Source organism: Corvus kubaryi, unplaced genomic scaffold (genome assembly GCF_017639235.1).
Source record: "Corvus kubaryi isolate FWS band 111438036 unplaced genomic scaffold, C.kubaryi_AGA036_p1.0 37301, whole genome shotgun sequence".
Classification (NCBI taxonomy): Eukaryota; Metazoa; Chordata; class Aves; order Passeriformes; family Corvidae; genus Corvus; species Corvus kubaryi.
In genome coordinates this window covers 553,393-572,971 of record NW_024581094.1, presented here as the reverse complement: position 1 = coordinate 572,971, position 19,579 = coordinate 553,393, and the positions used below count along the sequence as shown (strand labels likewise).

The following is a 19,579-nucleotide window of genomic DNA, read 5'->3' as shown; positions in this document are numbered from 1 at the left end:
ACCAGGCTCTGCGTTACAGCACCAGGTAATGGCACTGAGTGACGGCACTGGGCATCGGGCAACAGTGCCGGGACCAGGCACTGGATAATGGCATCAGGCAGTGGCACTGGGTGACGGTACCGGGCACCAGCACGGGTTAACGCCACCAGTACCAGCACCAGCACAAGGTAATGGCACAGGGTGTCATAAGTGAGTAGTGGCACTACCACCAGGCACGGGCAGAATCCAAAACAGCTTCAGGCTTCAACACCAGCAGCTTTGGCAGGACACAAACCGGCACCAGAATTTGGCAGTAAGTACCGGGGAAGCCCAAAGCAGCACCAAGCCTTGGTTCTGGGAGCAGGAGTGACCAAATCAGTACCAGGTGACCACAGACATGGCCGCAAGGCTGCCTTGTGCTGACACTGGGCCCTCTGTGTGAAGCAACCGTGGCTGCACGGTGCTCCTTCCCACCGCAGGCCTGGGCTGACACTTTGCAGCCACATGCACGATCAAGATCCCCAGCGCTGCCACAGCCTCAGGCACCTGCTGGGACAAGACACTGCATCCCCCTCTTCCAAGCTGCCACGTCCCCTGCAAGCTGTGAAGAGATCCAAGGCACTGCCAGCTCCTCTGCAGTTGCTCATACAGAGAAAGTTGACAGAGGCCAAAAGAAAACCATCCTGAGGAGTTCTTGCACAGCTGCCACTCCTGGCAGCACTGACGCCCCAGGGCAGCGGGGTACCCCGGGTGATGGGCACCCCGGGGTGTGGCTGCTGTGCGGTGATGGGCAGAGGCGGCGGCAGGAAGCAATACTGGGTGTGCTCGTTCTGCCCCAGCACTCTCACACCCACCGCATGGGATGTCCTGGGCTTTCACTTTCGTTACCAGTTCATCTTCTGTGGCCTGAAAAAACTCCGGAGGGAAATTCAGCCAACACAGGTCCCTGTCCTGCCCTGGGCTGGTAGAAGCACAGGTGACCCTTCCCCGGTGGGAATCCAGGAAGGACGGGCTTGTCTCTCCTTTGTGCCAGCGCTGGAACAGGATCGCTCTCCGACAGCTGATGCACCAGCAATTGCAAATCACTTGGCCACTGTGTCAGAGTACAACCCCACGTTCCCACCTCTCTACTGCTTTTAACTGTTGCTTTTGTGTTGAAGTCCTCCAGCTCCAGCTCAGGCTCCTCACTGCCTCATCCAGCTTCACACTTCCAAGAGGTAAATACCTGTGGGCTGGGCAGACACCAGCCCAGCACCTGCTCCATGCAAACACCAGCCACAAAACGGTGCTTTCCAACTTGCCAGCCTTGCTCTGTGTCTGGAGCAGCTCTGGTGAATGACTGAATGAGTGACTCCAGCCCAAACAGCCCCCAGCTCTCACCAAATGTTTTGCTGCCTGCGCTCACCCGCTCAGGAGAATCTCACGCGCAGAGGCTGACACATCGCTGCTGAGCTGCTGCCAGCAGAGCCCTGGCTGCGGTTCCCAGTGCTCCTGGGGCACTCCAGACCTCACAGGGAGGTGAGCTGGGACCCTGGCAAGCAGGAACAGGCATCCAATGTGAAGCCAGCAGCTCCCACACTGTCTGTATTCACTGAGACAAAAGAAAAGGAATGGAGAACGCAGCGCAGGGCCCTGGTGCCTGCCCACCCTGCTTGGCTGGGACACTCTTGCTCTGGTGAGTTGCATCATGCGAACACGCAGCTTTCACAATCCCTGGCCCACATAACCCATTGGTGCAGTCAGCCAGGCGGGCATTGGCTGCTCAGGCCAGAGAATCAAGGTCACACACAAAGTTTGTGGCTGCTGGGGCTCTGTCTGGGCACCACAGATCCAGGGGTATCTGGAGGATCCTGGGGACACAGCGTTCCCTGTGCCAGAGACCTGCACAGCCACATGTGCTTGGGAGAGCTGGAAGATGTACACAAAACACCCTCAGTTCCCTCTCACTTCCCTCCCTTCTCCCTCCCCTTTCTGGTACAAAGGGGGAAAAAAAGGAAAAATAAATTAGTGATGGGAGAGAAAGTGGAGAGTGCTCCATGCTGAGAGGGCAAATGGAATCCAATAAAATCCAATCTAGTCCGATCCAAATTTGTTTTCACCAGGTCCCAAGGAAAACTCTGAGCTGGCTGGTGGGGATGTTACCCAGGAGAAATTCTTCCTTTCCAGAGGAGAAGAACAGAGGAACTGTGACTGCAGCACTGACCGATGGAGAGGCTGCCCCTGGCTCTGCCCCATCTCTCCCCCAGCATTGCCCCAAAGCGGCCCTAGATCTGCCCTGGCTCTCTTTGGTCCTCAGAAAGTCTCGGGAAGCCTCTGGGAAGGTGAGCATTATTCAGGCTGAACCACAGCCAGACGCGTGGTCACCTCGAATGAGCTCAGCAGGATGCTGAATGACGCTGTGCATTCCAGGGACAGAGGGAGCCTGGAGCTTTGTAATGGATTTCCGAGAAAATTACCTCTGTGTTTGGAGCAGGAGTGCAAAGAGTGCAGGCAGAACAGCCTTCCTCTCTAAGTGGCATCTCAAGGGTCTTAATTATTTCTCAGGAGTGGAAACATTTATTTAGGTGGCTCTGGAGAGGTCCTGATGCTTCTGGCTACTGCCCTCCGGGCACATCCTGTATGCGAGGCTCCTCTCCAGCCCTCCCTGCTGCTCCTGGGATGTGCAGGGTGCAGGGCTTGGGCAAGGCACAAACACCCAACCACCGTCACCTGCGGGCAAGACACAGCCTCAGCTCCATCCCCTCCTGCTTGTTGGGAAGCAGGATGTCTCACAGGGGAGCCCAGACCCACCCCATCCCTGCTTTGGGTCCCTCACACTCCCAGGTCTGTGCTGAGGTCACAAAACCCTGTCGTGATAATCCAGTCCAGCTAATGTGAACCAGATGAATCCCCATATTAGTCACAGATTCATGTTTTCCCACAAAGGTCCCATTGGAGAACCAGTCCGGATGGGCCCTGCAGGGTTCCAGCCCCGGTACTGGTGCAAGAGCCAGCCTGTGGAGAGTGAGGCCAGCAGCCGAGGGGACAGGGCAGCAGCACAGACCCTGCCAGAACCCGGCCAGCCTATGGGCAGGGGAAAGTGGGGGCACCAGGGAAGCTCGTCGCTGGCACAGGCTCGGCCTGATGGTGCCTAGTGCCAGTAGGACAGGATGATCTGCTCCAGCAAAAAACGGAAACGACATTTTGTCCAAGGCAGAATTTCCACAGGAAACCTCTGCTTCCAACCACTTGGATATGGCTGGGAACAACCCAGCAAACACTTGGCCTCAGCAGCCAAGCAGTGCCATTGCTTGGGCAAAGACTCTTTGTTTCCTCTATAGTTCCTCCAGCTGGGAAAGAACACCCAGATTCTGCTGCTGAAATACCCAGGGCAGCGAGAGCCCGACTGGGTCTGCAGAGGGCACCAGAAGCCTCCATCAGCTCAGTGAGTATCTCTGCACATGAGGGGGCACGGGGGAGGCCCAGCAGCACCCACAGCCCAGCTGGGACCAAGAACACAATCACCGCATGCCCACCCCAGTGCTGGGGCTGGCTGGGGGCGTCAGGAGCACACGCAGCAGGGCTGTACTTGGCCCCCCACCCCACGCTGGTGCATCCCAACGTCCCTGCACATCCCCATGCATCCCTGCCCTCTCCCTGCATCCCTGCTCTCCCTTGCAGGGCTCAGGTTGCCACAGTAACCGCTCAGTCCCAGCCACTCCTGCCACAAACGCGCTGCCACAGGTCAGCTCAGTCCAGCGGCTGCACCAGGGCCAGGGCCCTTCACCCCGTGTTGGGGCGAGCAGAGCCCTCAGTGCTGGTGCCACCACAGCTGAATACTGCATTCTGAGCCAGGATGAGACAGCTGTAGGGAAACAGGCAGGTTGTGTCCTCCTGGAATGGCTGGGAGGTGGTGGCTTTGGAGACCATGCTACGCTGGAGCTCTGGGTCTGACCTCTGCCACAGGTGGCAGTGGAAGACATCACTGCTTGGCTCTGCTCTGCTGTGTACTAGTCTGAGCGTGATGCAATATTTGACTGCTGTGTTCTGAGCACTGGAAGCAGGGATTGGGATGCCTCTTGGCTTGGGCAGCAGTGGCATGTGCTCTGCAGCTCAGTGTGTGTTGCTGTGGGAGGACCCCACCCAGCAGCTGGGAGGGCAGAGGAGACCCTCAGGCAGGTCCTTGGGCTCTCTGCCTCCCAGCCCCCACTGCAGCATTGCTCATTCAGTTGCTTGGCCCTAGGGATGAGCTGTAGCCCTCTCTAATCCCTGTCTGCTGCTTTATTCCCAGGGAACTGTCAATATCGCACAGCTCAGACACCCCAGGTACCAGTGAGACCCTACACGAGCTGGCTGCTCTGGACTGCCCCTGGTCCAGGGCTGCCCTGCCAGGTGGCCGCCCATCCCCAGGGGGCCGCCTGGTGCCCGTCACGCAAGCGTCCGCATCCCCAAGCGGATTATCTGCATTTGGAAACCCCTAATCCGTTTGCACGCTTGGCTCAGACACTGTCCCCACTCCTCCCCACTGTGCTGTGCCCTGGGCAAGGAGTAAAACCACCCCATGACCTCCTTTTGGAGCCACAAACAACCTTATGCCTCAGCACAGGCCGAAAGCAAGGGCTGCAGCCCTGCAGGGCTGGCTGGGGCAGAAGGAGGGGGACAGGATGTTGGCAAGTGTCCCTTGGCCCAGTTGCCCCTGGCACTGCAGGGATTTCACCAGCCCAGCACAGGGACCTTCCCCCTGCTGCACATCAGGCTCCAGGCGTTCCCAGCCTGCTGCCACCCAGGGCATTGACAGTAGGAACCCCGAGATGGCAGCAGTGACCCCTTAACCCCATTACTCAGGGCTGGCCCCTGGCTGAGCAGGGCAGATTCCAGCAGGGATGCAGTGTGCCCAGGGAGATAAGAAACCCCTGATCTGCAGGAATATGGAATGGGACACCATGTTCCTGACACCAAAGGGTTGTGGCAACCCCAGAGGTTGCACATGGATAACAAAATTCCTCAGTCCTGGATTCTCAGCTCCATCCTGCAGCTGCCAGAGGGGAGCTGGTACCTGCCAGGGCAGGAGAAGGGGGTCCCTGCCCATGGGTTGGGCCTCATTCCTTTGTGAACTACCCCCCACCCGCAGCACCCTGGGCTGCACCACTGAGACAGGCACTGATCCAACACAGGTGCCTGGGGAGCAGGAATGGGTTTGGGGCATCTGGGCAGAGCCCTGGTTTGGTTTGACCATGAAATGGAGGGGTCCTGGAGTGGGGCTGGTTCCCAAAGCAGGGATGTGGTCAGCTCAGACCTGAGCAGGATGCTCCAAAGCACAAAGAGGGCAGAGAAGGCTCTAGGGCACCTCCAGTGCCTCAAACGATCCAGCACAGCCAGTTCACATGACCCGCATGAACAATCCCCTTAATCCTGCTCTGACACAGAAATAATCTCTCCCTCTTGGCCTCACCAGAGCACAAACCCTGGAATGATCCTGTTCTCCATGGTAGTGCAGAGGGCTAGGGGTGCAAGTGCTGGGGTGGGATCCACTGGGGCCCTGTGTGCAGAGCATGTCACTGTCACCAGCCAGTGCTCCCAGCCTCATACACCCATCCACCCCTTGCCCTGCAGAGCCTGGGACCTGCAGCCCCCAGCCCCAGCTCCAGCCCAGTCACCTCCAGAAGCACTCGCAGGGGCCCCCACTGCAGCCCCAGACACCCTGGGCTGAGAGCAACCAGAGCAGGGCCCCAGTGCAGCCGTGTCCTCCCACGCTGGCACCAGCATTTCCTTTACACAAGTGGAGGAGACCTAGGCATGTCTCTGGGGCACAGAAAGCAACCACGGGCTGGGACACAGCGATTGCCCCCTGCGTGCCCCGGGAAGAGCCCTGCAGGCCCCGCTAAGGGGCAACTGCCCACGCGTGCCGGGCAGGTGCCGGCAGCACTGGAGCTGGTTCGCACCGAGCAAACCGCAGCTGCGGCAGCGGGGCTGCGTTTCGCTGACGGAGGCCCCAGTTCCCGGAGCGGGGTCAGGCGGGTGCCACAGGCAGAGCCAAGCTCACACCCCAGAGCACGTCGCTTCAGGGCCTTTATTTTGGAGAAAGTTAAAGCCTGTAGATACAGCAATAAAATATACAAAAAATAAAATTTTTTACAGTATTGAATGCTGCCCTGGGCTCCAAGGACTGTGGCTGGAGGCAGCTGTGGCAAGCGAGCACAGGGGCAAAGGGCCCTCATCCCCTCTGAGCATCCCCAGGGCCAGCCAAGGACCTCCCATCCTGTTCCAAACACAGCTTGGAGGGGCTTGCCCAGACCCCACAGCCATGGGGATCCTCCCCCCGCCCTATGGTTCCCTGCCCACCAGCTGTGATGCAACTTGGGGGGGGGGCAGCTCTCCCACTGCCTCCCCCACCCCTCCACTGCTCATCCGTATCTGTGTGCCCACTGCATGGAAAGGGCAGGAGGGCTCCCCCAACTTTGTTAAGTGCAGGACCACAACCATCAACCCCCCCCCCCCAAAGGGGGGGGACGGGGGTTCACAACACCCATGTGACTGTCCTGCATTGCCCTGCAGCAGGTTCTTCTCCTCACATGCACCTGCTCTCTTCAACTCTTGCCCCTTCCCACCTTAACTGTGAGGGCCAACCTCCAACAGAAATCCACATGAAGCCCCCGAGAAGCTGCAGACCCCATGCCTGGCTTCTCACAACCCAGAGAGAAAGGGACAGGCCAGGTGCCCCACTGTCAGCCATGCTGGTTCCACCAATTCCCCAGGGTCTAACTGGTCTAATTCAGCACAGTGCTGGAAGCAAGACCATGCTCCCAGCACCAGCCTGGCCACAGGGAAGCCAGAGCAGCCCCTGTGGCTTCACCCAGCTCCCAAAATGGGCCACAGCTGCAAACACTGCTTACACACAGGTGCCAGCACTGGGTAGCAGCACTGCCCTACCCCAGGGACACCAGCCATCCCAAGAGGAGCCCGGGCTGCTGGCATTGGCCAGACCGCTGTGCCCAAAGCAGGAAGCTGGGGACAAGCACAAGCAGCTCCCGAACCGCTGGGCTCCCAGCAAACCCAGGCTGCGTCCAGCAGGGGCGGTGCCTGCTGAGTCCAGGGAGGGAGCATCTGGATACATCCCCCTGCAGCTCCAAACCCTGTGCTGGTCATCCTGGCCAAAAACAGGACCAGGCGGGTGCAGAGAGGGGACCCACCCCAGCACCCTGCAAGCTCTAGGAGGTGCTGGGAGCAGCAGGGCAGACCCTGCCACATGGCCAATCCCCTCTGCAATTCCAGACTTGTAGGGTCTTGTGGGTTTGGGTGCAGGCAGTCAGGGCAGCAGCTTCCAGCAGCGGGACCGGGGCTGTGGAAGCGTTTGTAGGAACTGTGGCTGCAATCGGAGGCAAATAGGCACTTGAATGAGCAAAAATAATAAAAAACTGTTATGGAAGGAAATAGAAAAAGGTTCATCCCCCTCCCCCAGAGATGAGTGGCACCACCCCAGAGAGGGGCTGCTCTGTTGGGTCAGGTGAGGACCTGACCCATTCAGGGACCCTGGCCCCCAGCTGTTCCCGAGGGCAGGCCCAGAGCAGCTGCAGCCGAGTGGGACAAATCCAGGGGAGCGCTCTGGAGGTGGGAAGGCTGAGCCCGGGGAGGGCCCCGTGCGCCGGCGCAGCCCCTCACATGGGCGAGGACGCACACTCTGGGGTCAGCTCCATGTCGAAGGTCAGCGACTCTGCGGGCAGACACAGCCAGGGTTACGGGGCCCGCACGTGGCCGCAGCCAGGGCCCCCGGGAGCCCCCCCTGACTCACCGAACTGCCCGCCCGCGTTGCTCTCTGCGCCCTCGCTGCTGTTGCCGAACTGCATGAGCGAGTCCAGGGTGCGCGGGGACATGGGCAGGTCGATGGTGTTGCTGAAGGAGGTGCTGTCCGAGGGAAAGCACAGAAACCTCCGGAGTCAGGGCCTGGCCAGAGCTCTCTAACATCCCCTCCCTCTACCCGCTGAGGGCCCCCCAGGCACGGCCCAGCAGCCCCCAGAGCTCTCCAGAGGAAAGGGGCCCCGGAGGGGAAGAACAGGGCTGTGGTTTGGGCAGCAACCGGAGCCTGGCTCAGCCCCCACCATCACCTCAGGCTGGGAACCCCACAGTAACCAAGCAAAGCTCAGAGGTGGAAAGAAAGGAAGGAAGGAAACCTCTCCCTCAAGCAAGGCTGAGCACACAAACACCCCTCCAAGCACTGACAGACACCCCCCAGGAACACTCACGGGGTGACACAGATGAACTTGGTCTTCAGGTATGGAGCAGCACCTGCAAGGAGGGAGGAGCTTCGTCATCAGCCACCTAAGGACGAATCCTTCTCTCCACTCCCTGGAGCACAGGCAGTACCCACCCTCTGCCCATACCCCATGGGACCCCATGGCTGGTCCCACACCGTGGCTGTGCACTCCAGGGATGGCACAGGGTCCTGGCTGGTGACAGCCAGTGCTATCCCCGGAGCCACTCTGTGACAAAGGAGCCACAGAAAGTCAACGACTACCTGAGTCCGTTGCTTCCGAGTGTTCCTGGCTCTCGGAGCGGCAGTACTTTCCAAACGCCTCCTCCTTGGGGATGTCTGGGTACAGGTACACCAGTGGGGACACCAGGATGTTGGTGGCATCCATGATTTTGTAGCCCATGATGATCTCCGCAAACGACATGTTGTTCAGCTGCTGCTTGGTGTAAGGCTCCACCGACTGGATCTGCGTTTTCCCTGTGCAAGGAAGGAGAACTTTGGCACAGGACAAAAACAGAACTGCCCTCAGACACTCCCCGAGTGGTAGGGACAAGATGGGCCTGGGGCAGTGATCAGGTGTACTAGGCACTCAGCAGACCACAGGGCAGGACTGGGACCTGACTGGGTTCAGTGCCATAGGAAACTGCGTCCGTGGGCAGCACATGGGCACGGACACCCAGAAGGTAAAGACCAGCAAAGGGCAGCCAGGCTCAGAAGTTAACCCAGGCAGACAGCTTGTTGGGACAAGGACAAAGGACAAGTGCTTATCAGAGAGTCCAAGCCCCCCTTTGGAACCTGGAATGCCAAGCCAGGCACCCAGGGCAGCGAGGGTAGAGCTCGTACCACTGATGTCCTTCTCCACCCACGTGAAGGTGATGCCACCTTCCTTGCTGCTCTCACTGAAGCGCAGCAGAAAGGTCCCCGGGGGCTTGGTGCTCAGGATGGCTCGCTCCCGCTCCTTGCTGATGAACCCCATGATGTACCTGGGCAGGAGGAAGCAAGCACAACAAATGTGGGTCAGGGCACAGGAGCAGCTCCTCCAGGATGTGAGCCCTGCCAGCTCTGCTCAACAGGAGGACTCAGCCTGGCCACTGACATTTTATGGATTCCCAGGCAAGGTTTCACTCTGAACCAGCAAAAAGTATCCCAGTAGAGTACCCCTGCACATGGACAAGGCACCCCATGCCATCAGGATGGAACCTGTGGGACTCCTTCCAAGGCCCAGCCTAACCACGGGCTCTGGGCTGGCACTCACCCTTCATTCCACAGCGCCAGGATGTACTTCTTCACCAAATCAATGATGTTGTCCAGCCAGACCCAGAAAGAGAAGCCTTTGCCAGCCATGTTCTCCTGAGGAAAAGGCAGAGAGGCTGCTAGCACACCTTGGAAGAAGGGAACAGCCAAGGGAAGTTGCTCAGGGAAGAGAGGGAATTGTACCTTGCAGAACTTGGCCCAGGTGATCTGACAGCCAGAGTAATTCACGCCTGGTCCTGGCAGAGAAAAAGAACACAACCATTTAAATAGAATTGTTCTTCCAAAGACACCATTTCCAGGGTTTGTGTCATTTGGGAGAAAACCAAGCAACCGAAAATTACAGCTCTCAGGCCAAAAACGGGCCTCACTCTTGGATGACATGTAGAGGTGGGGAGTCACCCCAAGGGACAAAAGGGATGGGCAGGACACCACCCCACGTCACCCAGCACTTACCCAGCAGTTTTTCTGCCAGCGTGGTCAGCTGCTCAATGCTGAGGCCGCGCTTCGTGGTGGAGGAGAACTGCCAGCTCAGCACCTCTGCCACCTGGTCCCAGGTCCCAATGGGTGGCTTGGTGAAGAAGTTCACGTTCTGCACGAGGGAACACACAGCCCTGAGTGGGACATGCGACAGGAGAAGGGCCAGGTCCTGCCTCAGCCTCGCTCCCCGGCCTCTGTTTCCCTCTCTCACCGTGACACCCCCATCCTGACACCTGCCCTGCTGCCTCCCCAAGCCAGCCCTACCTTGGGGTTGTTGGTCAGCATGTTGTACCACAGGATGGACGCCCAGGCATTGGGCATCTGGCAGATGTTGGAGATGACCACCACAGGCAGCGAGTGGGTCTGCAAAGAGAGGATGTGACCGTGGGCTGGGACAACTCCCAGGGCTCCTCTTCCCCCAGGCCCGTGGTGGCAGAAGACAGTGACCCATGCCTCACCTCCAGGTCGATCTTCAGCCCCTGGTGATACACCTCTGTCTCAAAAGTGATGAGGTGCAGCTCCTCAGTGACTATCAGCGAGGCCTGAGGCAGAAGGGGACACCATGAGCACCACAAGACACCCACCCTCAGCCCTACACATGACCACGAGGCCCGGCACATCTGCTCGGGGCGGGCCTGGCGAGCTGCCATTGCGCCAGTCGGTGCCAGTGGATCCCCCACCTCAGGGCTAGGCTCCTGCATCCCCTCCCATCTCAGCTGCCCCTGTCAATGGCCAGTCCCCCTCCCAGGGCCCCCTACACTCACGTCGCAGTTGGCTCGGCCTCCATTCCCACAGCGCTGCTCCCGCAGGGTCTGCAGAGAGAGGGACAGGCTGAAGCAGCACCACAACGACATGTGGCCGTACAGGAGCAGCCCAGGAGCTCATGGTACCCACCAGGTGCTTGAACTCTGCTGAGAGGCTGCCATTGTTTGACTCCTCCATGTTCATGACCTTGGTGTTGGTCCCCAGGATGTTAAACTTCCGGGACCTGGGAAGAGGAAAGAGTGTGGCTGACAGGGCTGTCTTGGAATGAATGTGTGGGAGAACGTTTGCCAGGAGTAAAAGCAGAAACAAGAAAAAATGACCAAAGCAAACAGTGCACTTACCCCCTAAGTGCTGCAACATCCCCAGAGTCCCTAGGAAACAGGAAAGAGACACCAGGTCATGGCAGTGGCCTTCCCACCCTGATGCAGACAAGCTGGTGTGTGGTGCTAGCTGTATTCCAGTATGAGTCCCATGAGCCCCACAGGCTTTTCTCCCACATGGGGATGAACCCTCGGGATTCACCGCCACCCTGCACCCTCCCCTTCAACTGGGGGCCACGCTGGCCCTCAGTGTGGAGATGGAGCCCAATCCAAGGGCAGCAGGAATCAGTCCCATCCCAGTAAGCCCACCCAGTGCCACTGGAAGGGAAGCACAGGACTCACTTGTCAATGCAGACTTTGATTTTCAGCTGATAGTTCAGCTCTGGAAACTTGACCAATAATCTGCAAGAGTCAGGAGACACAGAGCATGAACATCCTGTGCACAGAAGCACCTCCTGTTCCACAGGGCACCTGGCACAGCCAGCAGCATGGATCAGCTCTTCCGGTGGCCCTGGGCACAGCTTCACACAGGCCCAGGACATGTTAGCCCTGACACCTGTCCTCAGAACCAGGGAGGTGCTGATGCTCCCCTGAGCATCCTGAGGAGCTCGGTTGGCCTGCTGACTGCCCATACCAGGCTCTCAACAAACACCCTCCACACTACGCCGGGCCAGATTTGGGAGAGGGCAAGGGAGCTCCAGGCAGAGTCCAGTGTCAGAGCAGCCTCCCTCCATGGAAGCTGGCAGGGAATATGGCCCAGCTGAGCAGCAGCTGGCCAGAGATGCACTGATGCTTCCCACCCCCACAAGGGGATTTACCAGAACCCAGCTGCCTCCAGGAACATGGTGGATCCCCAGCCAGCCCTGCACTGAGTCATGTGGGCGGCACTCCAGCCTGCTGGGATCATCCCTCTGGGATCTATCCTGCTGGTATCCATCCCTTCCCAGCACCAGAGCTCCCCAGATAAGCCAGGGGCCGCATTTGCAGCAGCATCTTCAGAGAGCGATCCCAGCTGCCCTCCCTGCACAGCTCCCTCCCTCACCCGTGGGGACGGTGACCCACCTGACTTTGGTGGTGAACTGCACGCCTGTCTTGATGACGAGGGGCCGGTCGGGGTGCATGGGCATGCAGGGCTGCCTCTCCACGACAAAAGCGCTGCAGGAACAGCACAGAGACCACAGTCAGACCTCCCTGCCCACCCTCCACCCATGGCCATAACCAGGACTGCCTGTGGCTCCCGCCTGCCTTCAGCACCTTTTCATCAGGTTCCTGAACAGCTCCACAATCCGCTCCTCCAGCATGGGCCGGTGCTGGACAATTGGGTCACCCTTATAGGATACTTTTTGCTGCAGTTCTTCCAACTTCTTGATCTGTTGCCGGGTCTGTAGCTGCGATTCAGCAAGAGAGGTTATCCTAGGGGAGCAGGGAGAACCAGCATTAGCTCTGGCTGCCAAGCCCACACCATCCAGCCTGCAGAGCCCTCCTCCTCCCATGCAAGAAGATGCTCTCCATGCCAAACCAGCCAAGAACTGAGTGTGTCTGTGGCTCCAAGCCCAGAGCATTTTTCTAGGCCATGCATTACAAATAAAACCTGCACGTGCCCAGGTGACACCAGGGCCAGAAACTTTTCAGCAGCCTCAGAATCCCCCAGGCACTGGGACACCATTCCAGCACTGTGCCCACCATCGTGGCTCAGGCTATGTTGACATGTGCAGGCATCAGAAACCGTTTTGCAAGAACATTTCCAGAGACCAAGAGCTCATCTCCACAGCAGGTGTATGAGTGCCACTGCTCTGGGGACTGACACAGTCCCAGCCAGCTCTCACCAGTTCTCAAGCCGGTCCAGACAGATATTTGGTGGGCCACCGATGCAGGCAATCTGCTGCCGCCTCTTCCAGTCTGCCAGTTCCTCATCTGCCAGCATCTTCTGCACATATTCCATGGCCGACAGCAGCCCAGCCAGCTCGCTCACTATGCCCTGCCAAGAGAGAAAGCAGAACCTTCAGCACCCTGTGACTTCCCCCACGGACCCACAAGTTTCACATTCAAAGACAAGGAAGAAGTCACATAGGGCTGTGCTTGCTGCACTGCTCCTGGTTCTGGCCATGCAGGAACTACCAAACTGCGACCCTGAAGAAGAGGGATCTGCACCCGGGGGAATCTGGAGGGCCAGCTGCCCCACTTACCCTGCGCATCTGGTCCAGCGCCGTCAGCATTTGCTCCAGCTGCTGCATCTTCTGCCGGGTCACCGACTGGTTGTTCCCGTTCAGGTCCTGCATGTCTGTGCAGAGCCACACACATGGACTCTTCCCACCTCTCCAAGTGCCACAACAACACAACACTTCCCGGCAAAGTGCAGGCACCCTGAAAGCGCCCTATAGCCAAGCAGGAATCTGGCACAGCATCCAAGCACCTCCGTGGCTCTGCTGCACCCACAGAGGCCAATCCCTCCCCACCCCACTGCTGTGCTTACAGCAAAGCTCAGTTCAGCTCCCTCAAGGGCAGCATCAGTGGTAGAAACAAACGACCAGGTTTCTCTAATTGCCATGCAAATGCCCTGAGCCTGAGCACATTCCCGCTGGGAGTGGAGGCTGAAACACCTCTCCAGCAAGTTTCCTTGCTGGAACACACTGTGGTTTGCAAATGGTAATGAGCTGTCATTACCTCCTTGGCTTTTCAAAGTCTTGTAGTTAAAATCGAAATCATCCTGGAGATTCTCCACCACTTTCATCTTCTGCTCCAGATCCTGCAAGGCAAGAGATGTGGTTTCACTCAAAGCATTCAAGAACTGTGGTGGGGAAAGCAGAAGGTGCCCAGGAAGACACATACCTGCACCCTCTTCCTGACATCCTGCAGGTGCTGCTCCAGCATCTGCTGCTTCTCTGTCACCACAGCTGCTGTTGGATGTGTTGCCTGTCCCCCTTGCTGCAGAGGGGACAAGAAGGGCATTAGGACAGGGCTGTAGCCTGGGGATGCTCCCTCCCAGCCTGAGGAGGTTCTTCACCCCATCCCTAACACACACTGGGGCAACCAGCTGCTCACTTCAGCATCAGCTCCAGGATGGCACAGGGTCAGGGAGAGAAGAGATGGGGGCACCCAGCTCGCCACACCAGCCAGAACACCCAGGCTGTGTCCTGGCTGTCGGGAATCAGGATGGAGGCCCTGGGATACCTGGCCACTGACCTGGGCTGCAGTGGCAGCAGTCTGGAGGAGCCGGGACTCTTCCCAGAGGCAGCGAGCCACGATGCGGGCTATTTCCATTGGCTTCTCCAAGTATCTGCTCTGTAAAGGGTGGAAAAACCCACGGTCAGCAGGCACAAGGCAACCCCTAGGATTTCCACATCCTTGAGGGCTGTGGATGGTGAGCTGTGCCAAGGAATTGCTTGGACTCTCACCAGCTTCCCCACCATGCCTACCCCTGCCAAGCTGGCACTTCCCACCTCACCTGCAGGAACTGCTTGATGCGGCGCAGGTTGTGCTGGTAGAGGACATTGGACTCCTGCAGAAAGCGGCTGTACTGCTGGTCGATCTCCCCCAGCAGGTTGTGGAACACCAGCGTAGCGTGCGACTCCTTGCTGGCAGCGTATGCCCTGTACAAGGGAGGGAGAGAGCCCTGAGTGCCTGGCACAGGGGGCTCTGCTCACACCCACCATCCCCTGTGCAGCTTACAGAATCACACAGTCATTTAGGTTGGAAAAGACTCTAAGATCGAGTCCAACTCGTGACCGATCACCATCAAGTAGACCAGAGCACCAGGCAGATGGTGCACACCAGCACCTCATGTGTGTGAGCACGTCCCACATGCTTATGGATGGGATCCAGGTATCAGCGCTCTGTGTCAGCCCCGTTTACAACAGAGGTCAGTGTTAGCCAGCCCTGGATGGGGACATCCTCCTGCTTCAGAGCTGCCTCTTCTCCCAGTCCGGGGTCTAACACAGTGCACAGAGTCCCACTCCATGCATAGTCCTGCTTCCCTCAATGCCACATGAGCCCCAGGGAGGAAGGTCAGTCCCACCACACCGAGGGCCCAGGGAAAGTGACAGAGCTCCTCCAGCCCACTCGGACCCCTGCGGGTGGGTGTTCCGAGCAAAGTCCCCTCGCTGGCGTTTCACAAGGCCTTACCAGTCCTGGCTTTCAATCCAGGGGGCCAGGAACTGTCGGAGCTCCATGGGGAAGCTGTCACTGTAGAGCTGGTGGAGCTGCTCCAGGTACCGCGTGTCGAGCTGCTGTAGCTGGTTCCACTGCGCCATCCTGGCCAGCTCCGGAGACCTGCCGGGATGGGCACACACGTGGCTCAGAGCTGGCTCCCAGTGGGCTCCTGGCTCCCTCCTGCCAGGACCCAGCTGTGACCCCTCTGAAAAAGGCTGAGGGGCCAGAATCAGAGGCAGCCAGGGCACAAGCCCAGGGCACAGTGCTCCAGGACAGCTGGCACAGGCAGGCTGGTCACTGGCAATAGGCAGGAATGAGGCTTTAATTTGGTCTCACAGGCACCCCTGGTCGGCCCTGCTGGGAGGCAGGGAAATGGCTGTGGAGTTTACAGTAAGTGCAGAAGGCGGAGACTGCCAGGAAACTACAGAAACAAGGAAGGAGCAATTTTCAAGTTCATGACTTGTATCAATGGAAATCAAACTGACGCTAACGAGGGAACTCCAGCTGTGCTGGAAAACGAAGGCAGAGCTCTGCGTGACACCAGCAGTCACTTCCCTAAAGAAAGCGGTTTGCTTTTCCCACAGGTCCCTGCGCTGAGTGATGCAGCATCACTGCATATCCTGCTCTCCCGGGAGACTCTTTCCCCATTTGTCTGGGTGGGAGGAAGGAAAGGTGGAACATCATCTGTGAGCTGAGGCACCGGGAGGGGACAGACATTGGCACTGACATGGGAGTTAGAGAGGTTTTTAGAACTTCACAGCACTGAACAGCCCCAAAGGCAGGAGCAGCAGGACAATAACCTTGAACTACAACCCTCTGGTGCAATCCTCAGGGAGGTCCACATGAACCAAACCTGCTTTCAATGGAGCAATGAGTGAAGACGAAAGGAGAGAGCCAGTGGCCATGCAAGGTTCTGCAGACAACAGACTCCTTCAGCTCTGGAGTCAGACCTGGCTGCAGACCAAGGGCTGGACTGTGAGCCATGGGCCAGGGCTGCGTGTGGGGCAGCACAGAAGAGCCCCCATTCCACAGGACGCTCAGCTCTCTGTGGCCAGTTCTCAGCTGTAGCGGCTTGGGGAATGCTCCCCCTTGCCCCAGCAGTTGCAGGGTCCCAGCCCTTCCACTCGGTCCTGGAGGCCACTCCTGCAGCATGAGTGGTGCTGCTGCTGGGGGGGAAAACCCAACAAATGCACAGGCCAGGCAAGAGCGAAAGCCCACCAGCCCCACAGGGAGTGCCCCGCCGGGATGGTGAGCTCAGCTGCCTCGCTTCCTATTGCGCCATGCACCAGGGGCGGGGGGGCTGCACCAGCCCCTCCGGAAACAGCAGCAGCTGCTGCCCCAGCCCAGCTCCTGCCAGAGAAGTGTTTCCAGCTCTGAGCCGAGGACAGTGCTGCAGCACCATGGCACAGGAGGCAGTTACCTGGGCAGTGCCTGGTGCCAAGTGGCTCACGGGCCATCAGGCTGCAGAAACTGAACCAGACGCCACATCCGGACCCACGATCCAAGCAGATGTTCCAACTAAAAGCCACAATCTCGGCATTTCAGGGCAGTGCTGGAGTCACAATCCGAGAGCACCAAAGGGCCAAGAGCAAAGCTCCCACGCTGCCACGCGGCAGCAGCACTTGGACGGGACTCAGCCACTTCCCGCTGCCACAAACAGCTGCAGGACGAGCCAGCTTGCAGCACTAAATTCCAGCTCTTCCCGGCATCCACACAAGGCATTCTGACATTCCTGGAGGAAAAGGGTCCTTAAGACACTCCTTACTGCAGCAGGCACCACTACCAGGGAAATTCTAAACCTGCCAGCCCTGGAACCCCACGCAGGAGCCTCTACCTGGCCAGCCCCACCAACAGGAAGCCTTCCTTGCCTGGGTTAAAGATCTGAGGGTTGGACCTTTCTGATTCCGCCGGGCTTGCCCATCTCTGCGGTTTGCCTCTCCTCCGTCTCTGGAATGGAGCCAGAGAGCAGCCAACATGGCCAGGACCAACAGAGCATGATGCAAGCTCGGGGGTAAACATGCTGTCCAGAGCTCAGAGGAGAGCTGCTAAAAGTAGCTCAAGAGCTAAAGTTCATCTGTCTTTATCTCCCTGCAAGGGCAGAGCACAAGAGTCGGGCCCAGCTGCGCCGTGTCACCAGCAGCCTGGGACAGCTCTGCGCACTCCAACCACCTTGCTCAAAATGCCCTGCAACTGCTTTCTGTCTGCCTTCTCATCTCTGGGACACACCTGGGAACACCCTTCACGTGTGCCCCCACAACAAGCAATGAGTCCTAGGGAGTCACTGGAAAGGGCCTTAGAAGGACCCCGGGACTCTGTGCCCCTTGCAGTGACATGAGTAGGATGAAGCTCAGTCACTGACAGAGTTGCACAGGCCACATCATCACGGTGTCATCACAGGGTCATGACAGATGCCATCAACAACACTTCACAGAGTCCCTGCACCAGGCACCCTCCACCAGCACCAGGCACCTCGCTGCCCTCTCTTCCACACAACCATCAACAGCCTGATGGAAAACTGTTCAACACAGCAGCCATTTGCTCCGGCAGCACAAGGGCCCATTTGGAAAGGCTGCTAGAAGAATTTGGCTCTGCTCCTCTGGAGCGATTTCAAAGCCAGGCTTGGAGGTGGACAACAGTGATGCAGAGATTTGCAACAGGAGGAGGGAGATGGCAACCTCACAGTCATGGCATGAGTTTCTTTCACCCCACATACCACAGTTCCTCATCACAGCTCTCCATAGTCCATCCCAGCGGAACTCCCACTGCAGGAGCTGCGAGTGACACTGTCACCATCCACCCCGGGGCAGGGGACACCCAGCCCACACCCCTCCTGTCTGCCGTCACCGGCCCTCCAGCAGCTACACAGGAAGCAGAACACTGGAGGAGTGACAGTGACAGCGATCACCTTCAGGGTGGAAGCGGGGTCTGCTCCCCGATGTGCACACCAGGCAGGGCCAGTCCCTGCAGGTGCGAAGGGAGTGGGCCCAGGGCAGCCCACCCTCCCAGTTCCCCCCGCAGCGCCAGTCTCGTGGCTGTGTCCCTCCGACAGGAATGCGGGGGTGTCCCATGGCCCGTGGGACAGCAGCCACCCACACACGGGGCAGCAGCGCAGTGCCGGGAGCCGGGGGGGCAGGAGCAGCGGGCAGCACTGTCAGCTCCCGCAGAGCTCTCGGGCTCGTTCTGCCGAGCTGCAGAACTCCACTGCTCTGCTCGGCCACCACCCGTCACACCAAGCACCCACGGGGACAGTAAGCGAGGCAAGGCCCGGTCCGGGCAGGAGGCCCCGAGCTGCTGCTGCTGCAGTCCAAGAGGCATGTGACAGCCGGGAGCTCGCAGCTCCACAGATCCCAGCCGGGTCTTCCAGCCCCGGTGTGCCCGCGCCACCCTTTCGGCTCCCAGCCCTGGTTCTGAGTCCTGGCATCAGCATAATGCCAGGAGCGCAGGGACAAGCCGCACCAGCCCGTGCCTCGTTCCGCACGGGAACGCCGAAACCAGGGCACCGTGCCAGCCTCGGCCCATGCCCAGCTGGACCCGGGCGGGCCGCACCTCCTCCGGCCCTGCCGGTCCCGGCGCTTTTTGCTCTCCGAGAAGCCGGTTCGGGCTCTGCCCCTGTGCCGGGCCGTGTGCGGTGCGAGCCCGGAAGACCGACCCGGGCAGCACAGACCGACCCCGCTCCGCACCGAGGCGCGGACCTTCAGTGACGGGGGAGCCGGGACAGGCCCCCCCCCGCGTCATCCCGCGATGCCGGCCCCGCTCCCGCCCCGGCCCCAAACCGGCCCGGGGGACACCGGCTCCCGGCGACGAGCAACGCCCGCGCGCCTCCCGCGCTCACCGGCGGTCCCGGCGGGCGGGGCGGCGACTCCCGGTGACGGCGACGATCTCGTCCGGCTGCGCCGAGGGACCGGACCTGCTGCGGGCCGGCCCTACCTCTCCGTGACGTCATCATCCCACTGCCAATGGCGACTCGGTGCTCCCGCGACCCCGCCCCGGCCGGCCTCCGACAGCCAATCAGCGCGGCCGTCGTGCGCCGCGTCACAGCGCTCGGCGGAGGGGGCTGCCCCCCCGGCTATTCCCGGATGGCGCCGCCTCCCGCCGCAGGGGTGCGCTGGGCAGAGGCGGTGCAGGGGGCCGGGGGGGGGGGAGGCTACTGGGAACAGCCGTGCGGGAAACCCAGCTGAGTTCCGGGCAGCGCCGTGACGTCACGCGGTCGCCGCCGCCGCAGCCTCTTAAAGGCGCTGCGCCGCCCGGGGCCGGGCCGTGTGCCGCGCCGGGAGCAGCGCCCCCGCGTGGGGAAACGGGGAAACGGGGATCGGCCCCGCGGGGCAAATGGGGATCGGTCCCTGTGGGGCGGTGGGGCTGGATCCCTGTGGGGCTGTGGGGATCGGTCCCTGTGGGGCTGGATCCCTGT

The 19,579-nt window shown here is 59.7% G+C and overlaps 1 protein-coding gene across 2 annotated transcripts; it reads right to left on the bottom strand.

The window, feature by feature from the left end:
* Positions 1-6,014: 6,014 nt before the first annotated feature.
* Positions 6,015-19,108, bottom strand: STAT3 (signal transducer and activator of transcription 3). 2 transcript variants are annotated; one of them, XM_042027860.1, is made up of 24 exons: positions 19,004-19,108; positions 15,145-15,291; positions 14,468-14,612; positions 14,206-14,304; positions 13,852-13,947; positions 13,687-13,768; positions 13,209-13,303; positions 12,849-13,000; positions 12,277-12,435; positions 12,085-12,177; positions 11,365-11,424; positions 11,044-11,073; positions 10,832-10,925; positions 10,702-10,749; positions 10,396-10,479; positions 10,202-10,300; positions 9,914-10,049; positions 9,644-9,696; positions 9,462-9,556; positions 9,050-9,189; positions 8,468-8,683; positions 8,199-8,241; positions 7,748-7,860; positions 6,015-7,669 (listed from the first exon to the last, which is right to left on the bottom strand). In XM_042027860.1, exons 2-24 carry the CDS (start codon positions 15,270-15,272, stop codon positions 7,614-7,616), a joined length of 2,316 nt encoding a protein of 771 aa, XP_041883794.1. In that variant the 5' UTR covers positions 15,273-15,291; positions 19,004-19,108; the 3' UTR covers positions 6,015-7,613. The 2 variants fall into 2 exon arrangements, with proteins under 2 accessions (XP_041883794.1, XP_041883795.1); XM_042027861.1 differs by having other exon boundaries at positions 8,471-8,683.
* Positions 19,109-19,579: the final 471 nt, after the last annotated feature.